Raw genomic sequence first — 22,043 nt, forward strand, 5'->3', positions numbered from 1 at the left:
CCTTCTGTGGTATTCTGAAAATAAGAGCCAAATATTGGTAGTGTAAAATACCCCATCTTATATCCAAAATATGCTCTGAAAGTAGAGTGAAACCTCCTATGTGGCACAGAGCTATAAGGAAATAACTCTTCATTTCCTGAAACTAGGAGGTTATGCATGCTTCAGCAGAAATACTACTAAATTGGAGCTACAAAGGCACTATTGTCAGTAAATCTCTACCCATGAAAACCCTGAGTGGTATGTGGAGGAGGGTTGTCAGCCTGAGTTTTACCTTCATCAGCAGTGCTTACATTTGTATTATTCCCTTCTACTAACCCTGATTTATTGTTCAACTCCAGAGAGACAAAGGTCATGTGTGGGACTTGGTAGACATTTTCACATAAATAGCTTCCTGAGAAACACACCCAAAAGGCAGCCCTATTGTAAGCTTCCTCAGCTTTATCCCAAACTTCAGTTTGAACCCTCAGACCTGTACTAAAAACAACTACTATAAACAATGAAATAATCTTCATCCTTTCAGGACACTGGATCTCCTCAGAACCTTAACTCATCATGGAAAATCTGTTGATTAAGATGATTATTTTGAGTTGCTTTAGCATTGCCTGAGTTGGCCACCAAAGCTGAGTTCAAGTCCTCAGGTTGAGAACTTGATAGAGAACGCTATAGGGAAGACCAAAGGCTCCCTATGGTCATGACATGTAAGAAGTTAATGGTACTTTGCACTCTCAAAGTCAGGTTATATAGTAACAATTGATAATAATACAGGAAGAGGTCCTCAGGGCACCTAATTTTCCTAGTAAATGGCACCATAAAATGAAGTCAAGAGCTTAAAAGCTCCATTGGGTAAAGTCAAAATTTGCAATTTGTTTTCGCTCACCAAAGTGGACAACTGACATATGTCCACTTCCTCAAATCTGTGGGTCTTATCTATTAATGAGTTTCAGACTTAGTGTTGTTCACTGGAAGGAATAATTATTTCAAAGTCAAAGTTTGGAGTATATAGACTCATAAATGGAAAGACCATCGAGGTCGTTTGGATTGACTATCTAAATTGTTGTGGCACCTTGTAGCACTTTTCTGATGGGAGATGGTGATTTATCATCTTTACTTGGCATTAAATGGGGGAAAAAGATACCCTATGGCTATTGATAACTGTACCTGGTTGAAGAGTACTCCCTATTCAGGCTTCCTAGGGAACAGACTATTTTGTTTATTCTGGGCTTCTTCACATTGAAAACTCTGGTATGTTACTTACAAGTAGACTACTCTGAGTTATAACCAATGAATTATGTGCTGAAATCTTCTGAATAACATTAGGCTTTATGGTCTGAAAGTGAAATATCTATAACAGAAAAATGTCATGTGGTTTGTGGTTTCTTGGTTGAGGACCTGCCATAACCTGTGCAATTTATTATGTTTATGGAATTTTCTCAAAGATTGGCTCCTGTATGTTAGGTTACCATTTTTTCCATACACCTTCATTCTACTTGGCAGCAGAGCTTGTTGATTCCCCACCCCTCCATTTTTCATTTAAGGGATGAAATGCACTGTACTGAAGGAAATCTGGTAGAGCTAAAGTCATTGCCGTGTAGGAAGAAAGTGAATTATGACTCTGATCTTGTCAGTGAGGTAAGCCTGTCAATTCATTTGTGAGACTACTGTATTTATACAGACTGTTCCAAAAGGTGAATGATATGTAACAACTGGCACTTACAATATTAGGCCTGGAATTCAAGAACACTTGAGTTCTTACCTTGGCTTTTCCTTTTATTTAGTATATGTGTTTCTCTTGGTTTTCTGAACCAGAAAATGAAAAAGTTGCATCTCTCTTCTTCATAGTAATATCACAATTTATGTCTTATTATGTGGTGGTTTTTCTTTATGTAATCACTTTAAAAAGTCAGTATGAAATAGTATCCCTTTGTGTAGAATTTGATGCTTTGATAATTGTTTTTCATTTACCTAAGTTCCTCTTCTTGTCACATGATCCCTCACTGTTGCATAAAAACCTTTTACCAGCCAGGCACCAGTAGCTCACACTTGTAATCCTAGCTACTTGGGAGGGTAAGATCGGGAGAATTGTGGTTCAAGTCCAGCCTGGGCAAATAGTTTGTGAGACCCCATCTCCAAAATAACCAGAGCAAAATGGATTAGAGGTGTGGCTCCAGTGGTAAAGCGTTTTCTTTGTAAGCGCAAAACCCTGAGTTCAAACTCTAGTCCCACAAAATATGTTTCTCCCCATGGTAACTAAAGATATAGAATTTAAGCTATTATATGTAAAGGACCTTGTTTATAATTCTTTTTTTTTTTTTTGGTTTTTAGTCAGTCAGTTGTGAACTTCCTACTTTGATGACAAACAAAATTGAAACTTCACTCAATATGGATGTCATGTCAGAAACAGACGTAAGATTAATTTTTCCTCTCTGTTATTGCTTTTCACACCATCCAGCTGTGAGGCCCTGTATTATACATTTACTAATAAAGACTGGCATGATTGTAGATTATTAGCAGGAAAACTTTTCAGTTAAGTGAATGATGTAAAATGGATTAAGGCATGCCATCTATATTCTCCTACCTCCCTACTCATATTCTTTCTCATCTGCCTTAATATTAACTAACTACAAAAAAATTACAGCCCAGATTGGTACTTTTACAAGGTTTTTAGAAGACTGGCTAATGAAGTAGAAATTTAGTGAGAACATTTGATAAAGGGAAAATCTGTATATTCAGACTATGACATAGATAAATATCTGAATATTAAATGTGCTACTGTATTGTGAATAGGTAGCCAAATTTCATCTCTACAAGAAATCATGCATTTTGACTGGACTGAGTCAGGTAGTAAATGGCCAAAATTATGACAGGAAATTGTAAGAGGACAAAAAAAACCCAGGGAATCTGGTTTTTTTAAAATTGTCTTTATTAAGCTCTTCCTCAACCTCCTGCGAATAGTAAGGAAATCTGATTCTTAGCAGACGGTTGTCTTTAATAGGGTACTTACAGGTGTCTTTCTCTTAACTTACTAATGTCATATTGTTGCTGCTGCTATTTTAAGACAAAACTAAAGCCCTTCTACTTTCCCATAACTGTTTTTTCCAGTTAGGGAAGATCTCCAGATGGAACTATTATTTTTTGTTGACCAGTTAGTAATGGGGCTAGATCCTGAGGACATTGGTTCTTGCTGTATTGTTTAGCTAGGATGACTTAAAAGAAGTGTTCTTTTCTTTTGGCCAGACATAGTAAGCATGTTTGGGTTTCATCATTCAGGTTCAAACACTCAGGTTCAAATCTAATATTTACTATGTTTGGTTCTATCTTGGCAGATAAATATTGGTCAATACTAGTTCAAGCTAAGGGACAAATGGACTTACATTGTATAGTAATTCAGCTCAATATTATGAATTAATTTTTCTCCCTTCTATCAAAGAGCAGTTAGTAAAGAAAACTGTGACCTTTATAAAACAAAACAATTGGAGATGTCTTCCCTCAATTCTTTTTAACCTCTCAAGAGATAGGCGTTTTTTTAAAGGTGCTGAGGCTTGAACTGAGGGCTTTACCCTAAACCCCTATTCTCAAGATAGTTTTTTTACCTTGAGTATTTAACATCATGATAAAGATTCTAGTGTTTTCTCTTCCTATCTAGAATCTAAGTTTAATGAAAATTGAAGAAGGAGAGAACAGTCCACTTGGAGCCAATGGGAAAAAAGGTATAAAATACTATTTGTAGAGGGAACAAAAGATGTATGTCCTAGTCCCAGCCCCACAACTTGCTATACAGATGACCATTGGCAAATCATTTAACCTCTGTGAACCCAAGTTTACTCTTATGTAAACTAAGGATAATAATAATAGTTCTTATTTCATACATTCTTCTGAATATTAAATAAGTACATGAAAGAGCCCTGATAGCTACTATATAAACTTCAGGGAGAATTATATTATGTTGCTTCTGATTTTAATACAAAACATCAGCGGAATGTGCTATAATGAGTTTGGGGTTTTCACATGATATCCAAAGAAGTTCTTTCTCAGAAAGTAGGTCCTTTGTACTCTAGTAAGTCTAGTCCTCCACGGTTAGCCTTAGATATTATGGGCAGTGTATCCTGCCAACATCTATATTCCAATGGCTAGTGCTGTTCTTAAATCCAAAAACAAATTTTGATGTAATTACATCACATTCTTCTACAAAAACATTAAAAAGATAGAAATAGGAGATATATTAGGAAAGGCTGATATATTAACTTCTAAGACCAGAGGCAATATTATTCATGGTTAAGATAGCCAGTTTGGAGAGTATGACTCAGAGAGTGGGAGGATAACCCTCATTCTGTTCTATGATGCATTTAATAGTGTTAAGACTTGTAAATTATGCTTTGTCTTACTCTTTCTCTTCCCACATCACGTATAACAAAGCATTGTCTCTCCACAGACAAGCAGGTGATACAATACAAGAAAAAAAACCTGCTTTCCCTGTTAGATGATGTGCCGATAAGCGATTTTGCAGAAAGACTTCAACAATCTAATGACCTCCTTTTGGATGATCTGAAGAACCCATCGAATGTTTCACCAGATTTAGGTCACCATGATTATATAACCCTGAATATTTCTTCTCCACAAGAAGGTGTTGCAAATCCCATTGAAAATTTGGTGCCCCAGTTATGTATGGAAACCAGTGGGGAATCCAATGTGCTCCCTTTTTTCTTCCTCAACCCTGCTACCAATTTTTTTGATGAGTACATTGAAATTGAGCCTTCTACTTAAATTTATTTTGAGCCCCACACAATCTAGCTTCCTGTTGGAAAACAGATAGGAACCTTTGACTGTCTGGGATGTTTCCCTTCATCTCTTAACTTCTCTATCTTAAAAATGTGGTTAAATTTGTTGCCTCTTGGTAGCTAAGTAAGGTTTGACAATTGGAATAGAATTCAAACCACACAAAAAAGATAGGAAATACATCAAAGTTAGGAGGGCTAATTTTTTAAAGTTCTAAAACCAACATTCTTATACTACCTTACTTTTGTCCAGAATAGAAATTCATGTTAAATACCACAAAGTGTAGTAGTTTTCTGAATAATTAGCAATTTTATATGGAAAACAAATTATGTCATTTCAAGGCTTCTTAGAACAGTTAAATCTGGTTTGAAAAGCAATGTTTTTTGTTAATACTGAAAAGGATGGCACTAAGTTTTTCCTAGATTTTATTAGTACATTTATTTTATACCTTTTCTACTTTAATCTACTTTTATTATTTATATAATTTTTTATTCTTAAGTAAAATTGGAATTTCAACCAAAATGGTATTTTTATATACTAGTGGTGGTCTATTGCTCTAGCCAAAGGGTTCTCTTTGCTTAGTGTGTTTAATACCACCTAAAACCTTGTGTAAGAATGTATCTCTAGTCAAGTTGTTTCCCAAAGCATAAGGAAACCAAGAAGAAGCTGTTTATTAGAAATTAAGGTGACAGATTCAATTAACCATTTCTCTTCTTTATCTCCCATCTCTGCATCCATCTCTCTAGTTGCTTCAGGTATAGTTTGACATGTATGTAATTCTTTGGTAATCATGCATCAGAAATATTGGTGCTTTTCATTAACATGGAGCAGTTTTCATACAAACTTTCCCCACAGTAGCATTCATATTTATCCAAACAATGGGCAACACAACATATAGGCACTGTATCATCTGTTTTTAGTAGAAGAAGCATTGTAAAACAAGTGCAAGATTTGGGGGTTTAAAACTGAATACAGAAACTATAAGCTAAATTCTTAAAGAGATCAAATTATGCCATTTTCCTATGGTTCTACTCCATCTGCTAAACTACAAATTTACTTATTTTGTGCTTCTTCCATTTCACAAAGTGTCACATGTGCTTCCATACCCTCTCCAATGAAGTCAATTTTCAAGGAAAGAAAGGATTTTGTCATTGTTTTCAACCAGTACATCTTTAAAAAGAATATGCTCACTTCTTAAATAATAGAGTAGTTTAGAGTGAATCTGGCATGCTTCTAAAATTGAAAAAGTTTTGTCACTATAATGTTACTCCACATGTTGCATAAAATTAATAAAGAACCATGCATGCATTTTCTAGTGTCATCTTTGGTGTAAACTGTGCTCTCTGATAAAAAGTAATGCAGCTTCTACACTGCATGTGCATGTAAGTATGAGGATGTGTAAAACCATGTGGATTTGTTTTTGCATTATTTTTTTCACTTCAAAAAATGTACTAGAATGAGTTCTGTCCAGTTGTATGGTTCTATGCAAGGTAAAAACACCACAGAGTCATATGTATCACAATTCAACATAAGCCAAAGTAAGCTGGATTGATAGGTGGTCCTATGATAACCAGACTGTTGAGAGTTCTAAAGAAATAATAAAGGGAAAACTAGAGTTGAGAATGGCATAGCTAGAAAGAGGTTGGTAAAGTAGTCCAAGCTCATAGTTCAGGAGTTTATATTTTAATCTAATCAACAATAGGACGCAACCAAGAATATCTAAGGACTGAAACAAGAACCAGATCTGGCTATGGATTGGACAATTTTATGAATCTAACATTTATAAGTCTACAAAATGTATACTGTTTTCTCGGGGCTTGCAGTCCATACTAAATAATAACATCTTTTGCTGCTAGCCTTACGCAAAGACCAAATGACTGAGGGGTCTTAATGTTTACATAGAGAATATTAAACCTGGGCTTTTCTTTGATCTGGTAAGATTTGTTTTAAACACATCACCACAATGATTTGGATAGCCTGTAGAAGAAAATGAATCACTATGCTGACTGTTATGGCCATCAAAAAATGATCTTGGTAAATCGTCCTAATGCCAAATCACTAAGGATGTTCCATGAACGTGGGTTTTGCTTCTCTCCTCCTCCAAAGAGTCATGGTCCCTTCTCTCACCCCAGGTAACTACCCTAACTGCTCCATGGACGTTCCTATCAGGGCACAGATGTGAGAAAGTATAAAATGTTCCATTGGACAAAACTCAGTTACATAGGAAGCTACATATTCCCCCAAATTAAAAATACCATGTGCAATCTGAAATATATAATTTAATATGTTTTGGTATTAACTCAATTTCTTAATGAAGACTTAGAAGCTATTTATAGCTGCCTCTAGGATTTGAAATTATGAAAGGATTCATCTCATACAATGGAAAACTTTCAAATGATTTAGCTATTTTACTTTCCTTGTACTAAGGGCATTGTCCTTCAAAAAATGAGTATTGATAGATGTGATTTTATTTATATATTTAAATTTTTTTAAATTATTTTTTATTCACATGTGCATACATTATTTGGGTCATTTCTCCCCTCTGCCCCCCTCCCCCACCCTCTCCCCCCTTACCCCTCAGTTCCAAGCAGGTCATGTTCTGCCTTTATCACTAGTTTTGTTGAAGAAAAGAGACAAGCCTAATGAGGACGACAAAGTGTTTTTGCTAGTTGAGTTGAGGATAGCTATACAGAAATATTCCTAGCATTGCTTTCGTGTACACGTGTTATGACCCATGTTGATTCATCTCTAATTGATCTTCACCCTAGTTACTGATTCCCTTTGCATGATAACCTCTGTTGCTTTAAGGTTTCTGTATTAGTTCCTCTGGAGTGGGGACATCAAACACTTTCATGTTTTGGGTTTCCTACCTATTTGTATATCACCGAAATGTGCTCTCCCCTTATCATGTGATCCAAGTCCAACCACATTGCTACATTTGCCCTAGATCTAAAGTCCACATATGAGGGAGAACATATGATTTTTGGTCTTCTGAGCTTGGCTGACCTCACTCAGAATGATGTTCTCTAGTTCCATCCATTTACCTGCAAATGATAAGATTTCATTCTTGTTCATGGCTGAGTAAAATTCCATTGTGTACAAGTACCACATTTTCTTGACCCATTCATCAGTAGTGAGGCATCTTGGTTGTTTCCATAACTTGGCTATTGTGAATAGTGCCGCAATAAGCATGGATGTGCAGGTGCCTCTGGAGTAATCTGTGTTGTATTTCTTTGGGTATATCCCCAGGAGTGTGATTGCTGGATAATATGGCAGGTCTATGTTTAGATTTTTAAGGAGTCTACAAATTTTTTTCCAGAGTGGTTGCACCAGCTTGCATTCCCACCAGCAGTGGATTAGGGTTCTTTTTTCCCCACATCCTCGCCAACACATGTTGGTGGTGGTGTTTTTGATGATGGCTATTCTAATGGGTGAGGTGGAATCTTACTGTGGTTTCGATTTGCATTTCCTTTATGGCTAGAGATGGTGAGCATTTTTTCATGTGTTTTTTGCCATTTGAATTTCTTCTTTTGAGAAAGTTCTATTAAGTTCAGTTGCCCACTTTTTAATTAGTTCATTAATTTTAGGAGAGTTTAGTTTCTTAAGTTCCATGTATATTCTGGTTATCAGTCCCTTGTCTGATGTATAGGTAGCAAATATTTTCTCCCACTCTGTGGGTGGTCTCTTCAGTTTAGAGACCATTTCTTTTGTTGTGCAGAAGCTCTTTAATTATATGAAGTCCCATTTCTCCATCCTTTCTCTTAGTTGCTGGGCTGCTGGGGTTCTATCAAGGAAGTCCTTGCTTATACCTATTAGTTCCAAAGTGTTTCCTACTCCTTCCTTTAGTAACTTCAGAGTTTCAGATCTGATATTTAGGTCCTTGATCCATTTTGAGTTGATACTAGCACAGGGTGATAGACATGGATCTAGTTTCAGTTTCTTGCAGATGGTTAACCACTTTCCCCAGCAACATTTGTTGAAGAGGCTGTCTTTTCTCCATCATATGTTTTTGGCACCTTTGTCAAAAATGAGGTGGGTATAGTTGTGTGGATTCATATCTGGATCTTCTATTCTGTTCCACTGGTCTTCAGGTCTGTTTTTATGCCAGTACCATGCTGTTTTTATTGCTATTGCTTTGTAATATAGTTGGAAGTCAGGTATTGTGATACCTCCAGCATTGCTCTTTTTGCTGAGTATTGCCTTGGCTATTCACAATCTCTTGTGTTTTCAAATGAAACACAAGAGGGTAAATTTTTCAATCGCTGATGAAAGTCATTGGGATTTTGATGTGAATTGCATTAAACAGGTAGATTGCTTTTGGTAGTATAACCATTTTACAATGTTGATTCTACCAATCCCTGAGCACGGGAGATCTTTCCATCTTCTGTAATCTTCCTTGAACTCTTTCTTCAGGAGTTTGTAGTTCTCCTTATAGAGTTCATTCACAACTTTTGTTAAATAAACTCCTAGTTATTTTATTTTTTTTGAGGCTATTGTGAATGGAATTGTTTTCTTATATTCCTTCTCAGTTTGTTCATTGTTGGTGTATGATTTTGTAGGTTGATTTTGTATCCTGCCACCTTACTGTAGCTGTTTATGGTGTGTAAGAGGTTTTTGGGTGGAATTTTTTGGGTCTTTAAGATATAGGATCATATCATCTGCAAATAAGGATATTTTGACAGTTTCTTTACCTATTTGTATTCCTTTCATTTCTTCTTCTTGCCTAATTGCTCTGGCTAAGTTTTCCTGTACTATGTTGAATAGGAGTGGGGATAGTGGGCACCCTTGTCTTGTTCCTGATTTGGGGGAATGGTTTCAGTTTTTCACTGTTAAGTATGATGTTGGCTGTAGTTTGTCATAAATAGCCTTTACAATGTTGAGGTACATTCCTTCTATTCCTAGTTTTCTTAGAGCTTTTATCATGAAGTGGTGTTGGATCTTGTTGAAGGCATTTTCTGCATCTATTGAGATGATGAAGTGGTTTTTGTCTTTGCTTCTATTGATGTGCTGTATTACATTTATAGATTTGTGTATGTTGAACCACCCCTGTATCCCTAGAATGAAGCCAATTTGGTCATGGTGTATGATCCTTCTGATGTGTTGTTGGATTTGGTTTGCCATTATTTTATTAAGGATTTTTGCATCAATATTCATTAAGGAAATTGGCTTGTAATTCTCCTTTTTGGAGGTGCCTTTGTCTGGTTTTGGGATGAGAGTTAAATTGGCTTCATAGAATGAGTTAGGCAGTGTTCTTTCCCTTTCTATTTTGTGTAACAGTTTAAGGAGAGTTGGTATTACTTCTTCTTTAAACGTCTGATAGAATTCAGCAGTGAATCCATCAGGTCCTGGACTTTTCTTTTTTGGGAGACTCTTGATTGCTGCTTCAATTTCTTTTTGTTATAGATCTATTCAGGTGATTGATATGTTCTTGGTTGTAGGTTGTAGGTGGTTGTAGGTTTCTAGGAATCTGTCCATTTGCTCAAGATTTTCAAATATATTAGAGTATAGGCTCTCAAAGTAGTCTCTGATGATTTCCTGGATTTCCGTGGTGTTTGTTGTTATCTACCCTTTTGCGTTTTTGATTTTACTGATTTGGGTTTTTTCTCTACTCATTTTAGTCAGGTTTGCCAGGGGTCTGTCAATCTTATTTATTTTTTCAAAGAACCAGCTTTCTGTTTCATTGATTCTTTGTATGTTTCTTTTTGTTTCTATTTCATTGATTTCGGCCCTTATCTTAATTATTTCTTTCCTTCTGCTTGTTTTGGGATTTGCTTGTCTTGTTTTTCTAGGAGTTTGTGTTGTAGAATTTGGTCATTGATTTGAGATCTTTCTGTCCTTTTAATATATGCACTTATGCCTATAAACTTTCCTCTTAGGACTGCTTTGGCTGTGTCCCATAGGTTCTGGTAGGTCATGTTTTCATTTTCATTAACTTCCAGGAACCTTTTAATTTCCTCTTTTATTTCATCAATGACCCATTCATCATTGAGCAATATGTGTTCAGCTTCCAATTCTTTACATGTTTTTTACTGCTGTTTTTGTTGTTGATTTCTAGTTTTAATGCATTGTGGTCAGATAGAATGCATGAGTTATTTCTATTTTCTTATGATTGCTGAGGCTTGCTTTGTGCCCTAAGATATGATCAATTTTTGAGAAGGTTCCATGGGCTGCTGAGAAGAATGTGTATTGTGCAAAAGTTGGATGAAATATTCTGTAGACATCAGCTAGGTCCATTTGATCTATGGTGTGGTTTAGTTCTAGAATTTCTTTCTTGATTTTTTGTTTGGGTGACCTATCTATTGGTGATAGGGGAGTATTAAGGTCTCCCACTATCACTGTGTTGGAGTTTATATATGTTTTTAGGTCCTTCAGAGTATGTTTGATGAAATTGGGTGTATTGACATTGGGTGCATGTAGGTTGATAATTGTTATTTCCTTTTGTTATATTTCCCCTTTTATTAGTATGGAGTGTCCTCCTTTATCTCATTTGATCAATGTAGGTTTGAAGTCTACTTTGTCCAAGGTAAGTATGGCTACTCCTGCCTGTTTTCGGGGACCATTGGCTTGGTAAATCTTCTTCCAGCCTTTCACTCTCAGCCAGTGCTTATTTCTGTCGATGAGGTGTGTCTCCTGTAGGCAGCCGATTGTTGGATCTTCCTTTTTAATCCAGTTTGCCAGTTGGTGTCTTTTGATGGGGGAATTTAGTCCATTAACATTCAGTGTTTGTATGGATAAGTATGTGGTGATCCCATCATGTAGTTGTCTTTGTTGATTAAGAGTTTGATTATGTGTAGCTGAAATAATGTTACTCTTTACTTTCTTGCCTTTTCTTCTCTGGTGTTTTGGTGTTGCCTGCCCTTTAATGGTTTTGTTTGCTTTCATTATCTGTGTGCAGGATTCCTTGGAGAATCTTTTGTAGTGGTGGCTTGGTGGTCATATATTGTTTTAATTTCTGCTTATCATGGAAGACTTTTATTGTTCCATCTATTTTGAGTGATAGTTTTGCTAGGTAAAGTATCCTAGGATTATAGTTATTTTCATTCAGTGCTTAGAAGATCTCTCACCCCATGCTCTTCTTGCTTTTAATGTTTCTGTTAAGAAGTCTGCTGTGATTTTGATGGGTTTACCTTTGTATGTTATTTGTTTTTTCTTTCTTACAGGCTTCAATATTCTTTCCCTAGTTTCTGAACTTGTTGTTTTAATGATGATATGCCGTGGGGTAGTTCTATTTTGATCTGGTCTGTCTGGTGTTCTGGAGGCTTCCTGTACCTGAATTGGCACAGTTTTCTCTAGATTTGGGAAATTTTCTGTTATTATTTTGTTGAATATATTATGCTGAGATTCTGTCTTCTGTTTGTTCTATTCTGCTGGAATAGCCTTCCATTTTGTTTTGTATTTCTGTTTCATTCTCTCTTTTTTTGACGTTTTCCATATCACGGGCTACTTCTTCTTTAATATTGTCAATTTTTGCCCTTAATTTATTTATCTCTCTGCTTATGGTTATCTTTGTTTCAGTTTGGTGTTTGTTTAGTGCTTCTACTATTTCTTTTATTTGCTTCTGTGTTTTCTGATATTCTTGAGTTTTGTCATCTTGTAATTTCTTGAGTGCCTCCTGTATGTTTTGCTTGACCGTGTCTAGTAGCATCTCTATGAAATTCTCACTAATTACTAATTACTTTCTTTTTTCAGGGTGGTCTTGTGTTCTTTGTTGGGTTCCTTGGTATAGTTTATCTTTGTTTTGTTGGAGTCTGGATCTGGGTATCTGTTTTCTTCATTTTGCTCTAAATCCTGTACTACTTTATTTTTTGGGGAAGAATGGTTTCCATCCCTTTTTCTTCTTCCCATATTTCTGCTGGGTACCATTTCTGTCCCTGGACTATGTGTAATTTGGTATTAGCTGGGTTACAATGTTAATAATAACAAAATAGTTAGAGAAGGTTAAAAAAGAGAAAGAGAAGGGAAGGTAAAAGGAAGAAAGAAGAGAGAAAAAAAAGGGAAAGAAATAATGGAAAAAGAAATGGGAGAGGTGGTGGGTGATCAAATAGCAAACCAGGCTGGCAAGTTCTTAAAGAAGGGAGAGAAAAAAATCACCAGTTCTGGAACAGTAGGATTGGCAGGCTTAATTGTTTTTAGTTCTTTAGTGTCCAGTCCAGTCTGTAAGTGTCTCTTAGGCACGCTTGGAGCCCTCTAGTGGCAGCTGAGCAGGAGCCTGGTGGAGCAGTTATCTGGGAAGCCTGTAGAGCTGGGCTGGCTCTGCACAGGAAGCAGGGTTCCTGGCAGGCTGGTGGGTGCAGCTGTCTCACATCAGGATGGTGCCTCTCCCAGCAGGGTGGGGCTCCAGTTGTTCCACATGGAGCTGGAGCCAGGCAGGGCCTGATGGGTGGGGTGAGTTCTGGTCATCCCACATGTGGCTGGAGCTTAGCAGGGTGGACTCAGGGGGAGGGGTGGGTATCCCAGCGAGCTGTGGGACCCGCTCCAGGCTAGGTTCCAGTGCAAACTGGTGGCTGGGATCCCAGTGGTTATGGGTCAGCGGCACAGCCAAGGGGCGGGTATTCCGGCATGGTGTGGCCAGCATGGCTGAGGGACGGGTATCCTGCCATGTGTGGGTCTAGAACATAGCTGTGGCCTGGCACTGCCAGAGGGGTGGAGAGCCTGGCAGAATGGAGTAGCAGCTCTGCAGACCTCAGTCAGGTGTGTCTCCAGCTTCTCTGTAGGATCTCTGGGTCAGCTCATGAGATCTGTGGCTCTGTCTCCATCGCCATCTTGGTTCCGATCTGATAGATGAGATTTTAGAACAGTGGAGGAAAATCTCCCTTCTTCAAGTACTGTTTCCCTTTTTCAAGTTCCAAATTCCAAGATGTTAGACAAAGATAAGTCTTTCCTGAATATTTGACTTTTGTGCTATTGCCAGTGACAGAGTATAATGAACAAAGTAGTAAAACTCATCAATTAAAAAGGTGGCAAACCACAATTTGCTTTTCTGTTCTGCTGAATACTTTTATTTAACATATAATTATTGAGCACCTATTTTGTACCAAGAACTAAGGAGAAAGAATAAGCCAGGGTTCCAGCTCTCATGTATCTTCATCTCTTAGGGAAGTCATATTCATTATATAAATATGTAATTGTGTTAAGTTAAAAGAAAAAATGGGAAGGGAGATTTATTTTGTCCATGCCTCTTAACTACACTGTAAGAGCAGGAATTTCATCTTGCCTTCTCCATGTCATTGATGCTTAGAACATAGTGGTGCCTCAATATGTGTTTGTTAAATGACTTCATAATAAGTCACAATTTCATAGTACTTGGGCAAAATTACCATTCTTGGAGCAAAGAATTTCCTCTACTTATGATGAAATTTATAAGGGGGATGCTCTGTTTGGATCATTCCATTTAGAACCAAGAACCATACCAGAGACAAGTGCTTGATAAAAAGCAAGAGTGTATTCCACTTCTTTTGGAGAGCCTGAACCTTTCCTATTTAATTTTAGAAGCTATCTACAGGCTGGGTATGACAGTGCATCTTTGTTTTTATGATCAAAATGTTACTAACCATTTCAAGTTCTTTTTTGTCATCCATTACTTTTCTATTTCTTTAAAAAAAACTGTTCCTATTTCTCCCACATGGCTGCACTGATACACAAAAGTGGAAATTCTATTTAAATTTTGCTAAAAGTGTCTTAGTCTAGTGGTTTTTATCTTTGCCTGATAAACACAGTTACTGCTTGTTTTTTTAACATATACATATTCCAAGAAAATGAATTGCTTAAAATTTTAAGTTACATTGGTTTCCATAAAGTAAGTAAATCACAGAAGGAATAATCAGGAAAGAATACCAGAGAATCCACTAATATAATGTTAGACTCTTGCATACCTACTGGGGTGGGAGGCCATTTGGTATCTCTTGTATAATTCCAGGATCTCCCTTTATCTTTTATCTCATTTAGGCACTTTCCCAAATTATTAGAATTCTTCCCATGGATATAGACCACTAACTCTACATTTTGATTACATGCTCATAAAACAGGGTACTGTTTCCCAGAATATTACTTCTTTTTTTTTTAATTTTTATTTTTTTATTATTCATATGTGCATACAATGCTTGGGTCACTTCTCCACCCTGCCCCCACCCTCTCCCTTACCACCCACACCGTACCCTCCCTCTCCGCCCAACCACCTCGATGCCCGGCAGAAACTATTTTGCCCTTATCTCTAATTTTTTTAAGAGAGAGTATAAGCAATAATAGGACAGAACAAGGGTTTTTGCTAGTTGAGATAAGGATAGCTATATGGGGAGTTGACTCACATTGATTTCCTGTGCATGTGTGTTACCTTCTAGGTTAATTCTTTTTGATCTAACCTTTTCTGTAGTTCCTGGTCCCCTTCTCCTATTGGCCTCAGTTGCTTTTAAGGTATCTGCTTTAGTTTCTCTGCGTTATGGGCAACAAATGCTAGCTAATTTTTTAGGTGTCTTACCTATCCTCATATCTCCCTTATGTGCACTTGCTTTTATCTTGTGATCAAAGTTCAATCCCCTTGTTGTGTTTTCCCTTGATCTAATGTCCGCATATGAGGGAGAACATACGAGTTTTGGTCTTTTGGGCCAGGCTAACCTCACTCAGAATGATGTTCTCCAATTCCATCCATTTACCAGCAAATGATAACATTTCGTTCTTCTTCATGGCTGCATAAAATTCCATTGTGTATAGATACAACATTTTCTTGATCCATTCATCAGTAGTGGGGCATCTTAGCTGTTTCCATAACTTGGCTATTGTGAATAGTGCTGCAATAAACATGGGTGTGCAGGTGCCTCTGGAGTAACCTGTGTCACAATCTTTTGGGTATATCCCATGGAGTGCTATTGCTGGATCAAATGGTAGATGAATGTTTAGCTTTTTAAGTAGCCTCCAAATTTTTTTCCAGAGTGGTTGTACTAGTTTACATTCCCACCAACAGTGTAAGAGGGTTCCTTTTTCCCTGCATCCTCGCCAACACCTGTTGGTGGTGTTGCTAATGATGGTTATTCTAACAGGGGTGAGGTGGAATCCTAGTGTGCTTTTAATTTGCATTTCCTTTATTGCTAGAGATGGTGAGCATTTTTTCATGTGTTTTTTGGCCATTTGAATTTCTTCTTTTGAGAAAGTTCTGTTTAGTTCACTTGCCCATTTCTTTATTGGTTCATTAGTTTTGGGAGAATTTAGTTTTTTAAGTTCCCTATATATTCTGGTTATCAGTCCTTTGTCTGATATGTAGCTGGCAAATATTTTCTCCGACTCTGCGGGTGTTCTCTTCAGCTTTTTGGTTTTATGAAGTCCCATTTATCTATACTATCTCTTAGTTGCTGTGCTGCTGGGGTTCCATTGAGGCTATTGTAAATGGAATTGTTTTCATGTATTCTTTTTCAGTTTGTTCATTATTAGTGTATGGAAATGCTAATGATTTTTCTATGTTGATTTTATATCCTGCTACCTTGCTGTAGCTATTGATGGTGTCTAGGAGCTTCTGAGTAGAGTTTTTTGGATCTTTAAGGTATAGAATCATGTCGTCTGCAAATAGGGATATTTTGACAGTTTCTTTACCTATTTGTATTCCTTTTATTCCTTCTTCTTGCCTAATTGCTCTGGCTAGGAATTCCAGTACTATGTTGAATAGGAGTGGAGATAGTGGGCATCCTTGTCTGGTTCCTGATTTTAGAGGGAATGGTTTCAGTTTTTCTCCATTAAGTATAATGCTGGCTGTAGGTTTGTCATATATAGCTTTTATAATGTTGAGGTACTTTCCTTTTATTCCTAGTTTTCTTAGAGCTTTTATCATGAAATGGTGTTGGATCTTATCAAAGGCTTTTTCTGCATCTATTGAGATGATCAAGTGGTTTTTATTTTGCTTCTGTTAATGTGGTTTATTACGTTTATTGATTTTCATATGTTGAACCACCCCTGCATTCCTGGGATGAAGTCTACTTGGTTGTGGTGAATAATCTTTTTGATGTGTTGTTGAATTCAGTTTGCCATTATTTTGTTGAGAATTTTTGCATCAATGTTCATTAAGGAGATTGGCCTATAGTTCTCCTTTTTGGAGGTGTCTTTGCCTGGTTTTGGGATAAGTGTAATACTGGCTTCATAAAATGTGTTAGGCAGTTTTCCTTCCCTTTCTATTTCATGGAACAGTTTAAGGAGGGTTGGTATCAGTTCTTCTTTAAAGGTCTGGTAGAATTCAGCAGAGAATCCATCAGGTCCTGAACTTTTCTTTTTGGGGAGACTCTTGATTGCTGCTTCAATTTCATTTTGTGTTATAGATCTATTCAGGTGATTAATTTCCTCTTGGTTCAGTTTTGGATGACCATATGTACCTAGAAATCTGTCCATTTCTTTAAGATTTCAAATTTATTTGAATATATGTTCTCAAAGTAGTCTCTGATGATTTCCTGGACCTCCATGGAGTTTGTTGTTATCTCCCCTTTTGTATTCCTGATTCTACTAATTTGGGTTTTTTCTCTCCTCATTTTCGTCAGGTTTGCCAGGGGTCTATCGATCTTGTTTATTTTTTCAAAGAACCAACTTTTTGTTTCATTAAATCTTTGTACGGATTTTTGGTTTCTATTTCATTGATTTCAGCTCTTATTTTTATTATTTCTCTCCTATTTGTTTTGGGATTTGCTTGTTCGTGTTTTTCTAGAAGTTTGAGATGTATCATTAGGTCATTGATTTGGGATCTTTCAGTCTTTTTAATATATGCACTCATGGCTGTAAGCTTTCATCTCAGGACTACCTTTGCTGTGTCCCATAGGTTCCGGTAGGTTGTGTTTTTGTTTTCATTGACTTCCAGGAACTTTTTAATTTCCTCTTGTATTTCATCAATGATCCATTGTTCATTAAGTAATGAGTTATTCAGTTTCCAGCTGTTTGCATGTTTTTTGTCTTTACTTTTGTTGTTAAGTTCTAATTTTATTGCATTGTTATCAGATAGAATGCATGGTATAATTTCTATTTTCTCATATTTTCTGAGGCTTGCTTTGTGCCCTAGGATATGATCTATTTTGGAGAAGGTTCCATGGGCTGCTAAGAAGAATGTATATTGTGTAAAGTTGGATGAAATGTTCTGCAGATGGATCCATTTGATCTATTGTATATTTTAAATCTTGGATTTCTTTATTAATTTTTTGTTTGGATGACCTCTCTATTGATGATAATGGGGTGTTAACGTCTCCCACAACCACTGTGTTGGCGTTTATATATGCTTTTAGGTCTTTCAGGATATGTTTGATGAAATTGAGTGCATTGACATTGGGTGCATATAGGTTGATAATTGTTATTTCCTTTTGGTTTATTTCCCCTTTTATTAGTATGGAATGTCCCTTCTTTATCTTGTTTGATCAATGTAGGTTTGAAGTCTACTTTATCAGAGATAAGTATTGCTACTCCTGCCTGTTTTCGGGGGCCATTGGCTTGGTAAATCTTCTTCCAGCCTTTCATCCTAAGACTATGTTTATTTCTGTCTGTGAGATGGGTCTCCTGTAAGCAACAAATTGTTGGATCTTCCTTTTTAATCCATTTCATCAAACGGTGACTTTTGATGGGTGAATTAAGTCCGTTAACATTAAGTGTTAATACCGATAGGTATGTGGTGATTCCTGTCATTTAGTTGTCTTAGTTGTTTGAAGGTTTGATTGTGTGTACCTAAGTTAGGTTACTTTCTACTTTCTTTCCTTTTCTTTTCCTGTAGTTTGGTGCTGCCTGTCCTTTCATGGTTATGTTGGGTTTCACTTTCTTGTGTGCAGAATCCCTTGAAGAATCTTTTGTAGTGGTGACTTTGTGGTCACATATTGTTTTAGTGTCTGCTTATCATGGAAGACTTTTATTGCTCCATCTATTTTGAATGGTAGTTTTGCTGGGTAGAGTATCCTGGGGTTGAAGTTATTTTCATTCTTTGCCCGAAGATCTCACCCCACGTTCTTCTTGCTTTTAATGTTTCTGTTGAGAAGTCTGCTGTAATTTTGATGGGTTTACCTTTGTATGTTACTTGTTTTTTCTCTCTTACAGCCTTCAATATTCTTTCCTTAGTTTCTGAACTTGTTGTTTTAATGATGATATGTCGTGGGGTAGTTCTATTTTGATCTGGTCTGTTTGGTGTTCTGGAGGCCTCTTGCATCTGTATGGGAATATCTTTCTCTAGATTTGGGAAATTTTCTGTTATTATTTTGTTGACTATATTACACATTCCCTTTGCTTGCACCTCTTCTCCTTCTTCAATGCCCATGATTCTCAAGTTTGGTCTTTTGATGAATTGGTGAGTTCTTGCATTTTCTTTTCACAGGTCTTGAGTTGTTTAATTAATAGTTCTTCAGTTTTTCCTTTAATTACCATTTCATCTTCGAGTTCTGAGATTCTGTCTTCTGTTTGTTCTATTCTGCTGGATTGGCCTTCCATTTTGTTTTGCAATTCTGTTTTCTTCTTTTTCTGAGGTTTTCCGTATCCTGGGTCATTTCGTCTTTAATGTTGTCTATTTTTGTCCTGAGTTCATTTATCTCTTTATTAATCGTGTTCTCTGTTTCACTTTGGTGTTTATGCAGTGCTTCTATGGTTTCCTTTATTTCTTCTTTTGCTTTTTCAAATTCTCTATTTTTGTTGTCTTGGAATTTCTTGAATGTCTCCTGTACATTTTGGTTGACCCTATCCAGTATCGTCTCTATAAAATTCTCATTGAGTACTTGTAGTATGTCTTCTTTTAAATTATTCTTCTGGGCTTCATTGTGTTCTTTGGCATAGTTTATCTTCATTTTGTTGGAGTCTGGATCTGAGTATCTGTTTTCTTCATTTCGCTCTGGTTCCTGTACTAATTTTTTGCTGTGGGGAAACTGGTTTCCCTGTTTTTTCTGTTTTCCTGTCATTGCCCTTGGTGTTGTTACTGTCACTGTACTGTGTGCAATTAAGTATTTTCTGGCTGTAATAATAGCACTAGTGATATTTAGAATGGAAGGGTGAGAGGGGATGGAAAGCAAAGAAGTTAAAGGAAAAGGGAAAAACAAATACACAGACTGGAGTTTTTCAGCATGCAGGTGTAATTCGGTTGTTTTCTCATCAAAGGTAGGGAGAGAAAATAAACCAGTCTGGAGAGAGTTCTGTGAATGGTTATCTGTGGCTGTGGCTTGCCTGCCTGCTGCTCTCAGCCTGCTGTAGCTGGAGGCGTTATTTATGCAGATCTTTGGGGTGAGCTTAGAACTCACCTGGCCTAGCAGGCTTTGTTTACTCAGAGTTCTGTGCAAGATGCCACTGCTACAAGCTTTCCCCTTTCCAAGCACACTGGGGGAGTTGACACTTTCTCAGGCCTGCATGTTTATTTATAGTTCACATGGAAGTGGGTCTTCCTCCCTCTCCTGTGGAGTTTTCCTCCCACCACTGCTTTTACAAGCTTTCCTGGTCCTGATTCCTGGGCGTGCGCTGCTGCTCCTGCTGGCTGGCATGCTTGTTTACAGCTCATGTGGGAAGTGGGTCTTCCCCTCTCTCCTGTGAAGTTTTCTTCCCTCTGCCACTCTCACAAGCTTTCCCGCTCCTGGTTGCTGGGTGCTCCTGCACTTTCCGGCCAGGCCTGGCTTGTTTATTTACAGTTCCGGGAGGGATTCCCCTTCCTCCCTCTTCGGTGCTCAGTGCGCCCCACCCTCTTTGCTATGTGTCTTTATTGTTCTTATTGCTTATTGCTCAGTTTCTCTTTTTTCCCTGGGTGGGGGTCGGTCTGTCCAGGGGGCTATGCTGATCTGGCCCAGGGTTGTTTGTGGGAGAACCGCATACCGCTTAGCTCACCTTGTCCGTGTCTTCCCAAGCCATCTGGGTGCGGGCAGCTGGCAGCAGCCCGGGGGCCCTCCTTGTTTCTCTGTTCAACGTGAATTGAGATGCTCTGCATGGGCTGGAGGTGTGGAGGGGTCAAAGTTTTGCCTCTTCTCAGTGGCCTTGCCTGCAAGGTGTGTCTCCAGTGTCTCTCCAAGATTTCACTTTAGGAGACACGCTTTCTGCTTCCTCCCTCTAGCCGCCATCTTGGAAAAGCTGGAAATAGGAGAATATTACTTCTTATTTATGCTTGTACCGAAAGGAAAAGGAAGGAAATATGGCAATCTCTGGAAATCTTGCTAGCTACATCTTTCAGTATCATAACTCAAATGACTTTAGATTTACATAATGATAAATGCAGTAGTTCTCCAGCTTGGTTGCATATTGGGTTCGACTGGAAAACTACAAAATACTGATGTCTGGGACCTGTTCCTAAAGACTCCACTTTAACCAGTCTGAGGTAGTATCTTGATATTGTGACTGGGAAACACTGTTTCATATCTTTGATTAATTGGACACCATCCATCAGAGTTATCAATAGTGATTGTTTGTATCCATAAAGTTGAGTTTATCCTGAAGTAGTTGGAACCAAAATAACCCTTGAAGCTCTTTCAACCAGCAACAACATGAGCATGTTGCCCTCAGATAGCATGAGGAACACATATTTCTTAGTGGCTGAAAGATATAACGTGTTTATTGATACTTTAATAAAACAAGCATTCTTGAAATGTCATTTTTTTATACTTAGTGGTATAAACTCTCATTTTGAAAGAATATAGCAAAAGGAGATAGTCAGATGGAAGTATAATTAACTATAAGGCTTTGAAAAGATTTTTTGCTTGCAATGCCTTCCAAAGTGGACATAGGCAACAGCTCCATTTGAATTGCCTTATCCATGTTCATTGAAAAAGCAACATCTACCATTGGATAGTTTGTAACCCCTCACCTGGCTAAGCATCACTACTGCTTCATTGAGCCAGTTTTGTCATGGATAGCTGGATCTTTGGATCTATCTATTCATGCCTTATCCTCAGTAGTGCCAGCTCAGAATAACCTTACAAAGAATAATAGGAATGAATTTTAAATCACCAATCTTTACCCAGGTGAGAGTAAGCAGGCCAATCAAAGAAGCAAATAGTGGGGACCTCTGCAAATCTGAGTCTTCTGGTGACTCCTTTTAAATATGACTTGAATGTTTTTTTCCACCTGCCCTCTCTGACCCCCAGTTTCATCCTGTTGCTACACCACCCTCGTTATTCCATGTTCTGTTGGAGTGGAGTTATGATTTCACTATTAGGCCATCAAGGCCAATTTTCCATCTCAGTCAGCATACCATCTGGGAGTGCTTGAATTTCCCAATTCCCCAGTCATGGGGTTGACTTATCACAGCTTACTAGAAGAAAACCTAGTGAGTACTCTCAAGAAGTGCTCAAGGCCATAAGACCATA

The 22,043-nt window shown here is 37.5% G+C and overlaps 1 protein-coding gene across 1 annotated transcript in view; it reads left to right on the forward strand.

Moving 5' to 3' along the window:
* The window catches only part of LOC141419468 (heat shock factor protein 3-like), a 55,228-nt gene extending 50,462 nt beyond the window's left edge, over positions 1-4,766 (forward strand). Inside the window, exons 10-13 of the mRNA XM_074062267.1 lie at positions 1,536-1,629; positions 2,323-2,403; positions 3,644-3,707; positions 4,430-4,766. Of these exons, the coding sequence (XP_073918368.1) occupies positions 1,536-1,629; positions 2,323-2,403; positions 3,644-3,707; positions 4,430-4,761 (571 nt within the window). The 3' untranslated portion in view covers positions 4,762-4,766. The remainder of the gene's footprint in view (positions 1-1,535; positions 1,630-2,322; positions 2,404-3,643; positions 3,708-4,429) is intronic.
* Positions 4,767-22,043: the final 17,277 nt, after the last annotated feature.

This window comes from Castor canadensis, chromosome X (genome assembly GCF_047511655.1).
Source record: "Castor canadensis chromosome X, mCasCan1.hap1v2, whole genome shotgun sequence".
Classification (NCBI taxonomy): domain Eukaryota; kingdom Metazoa; phylum Chordata; class Mammalia; order Rodentia; family Castoridae; genus Castor; species Castor canadensis.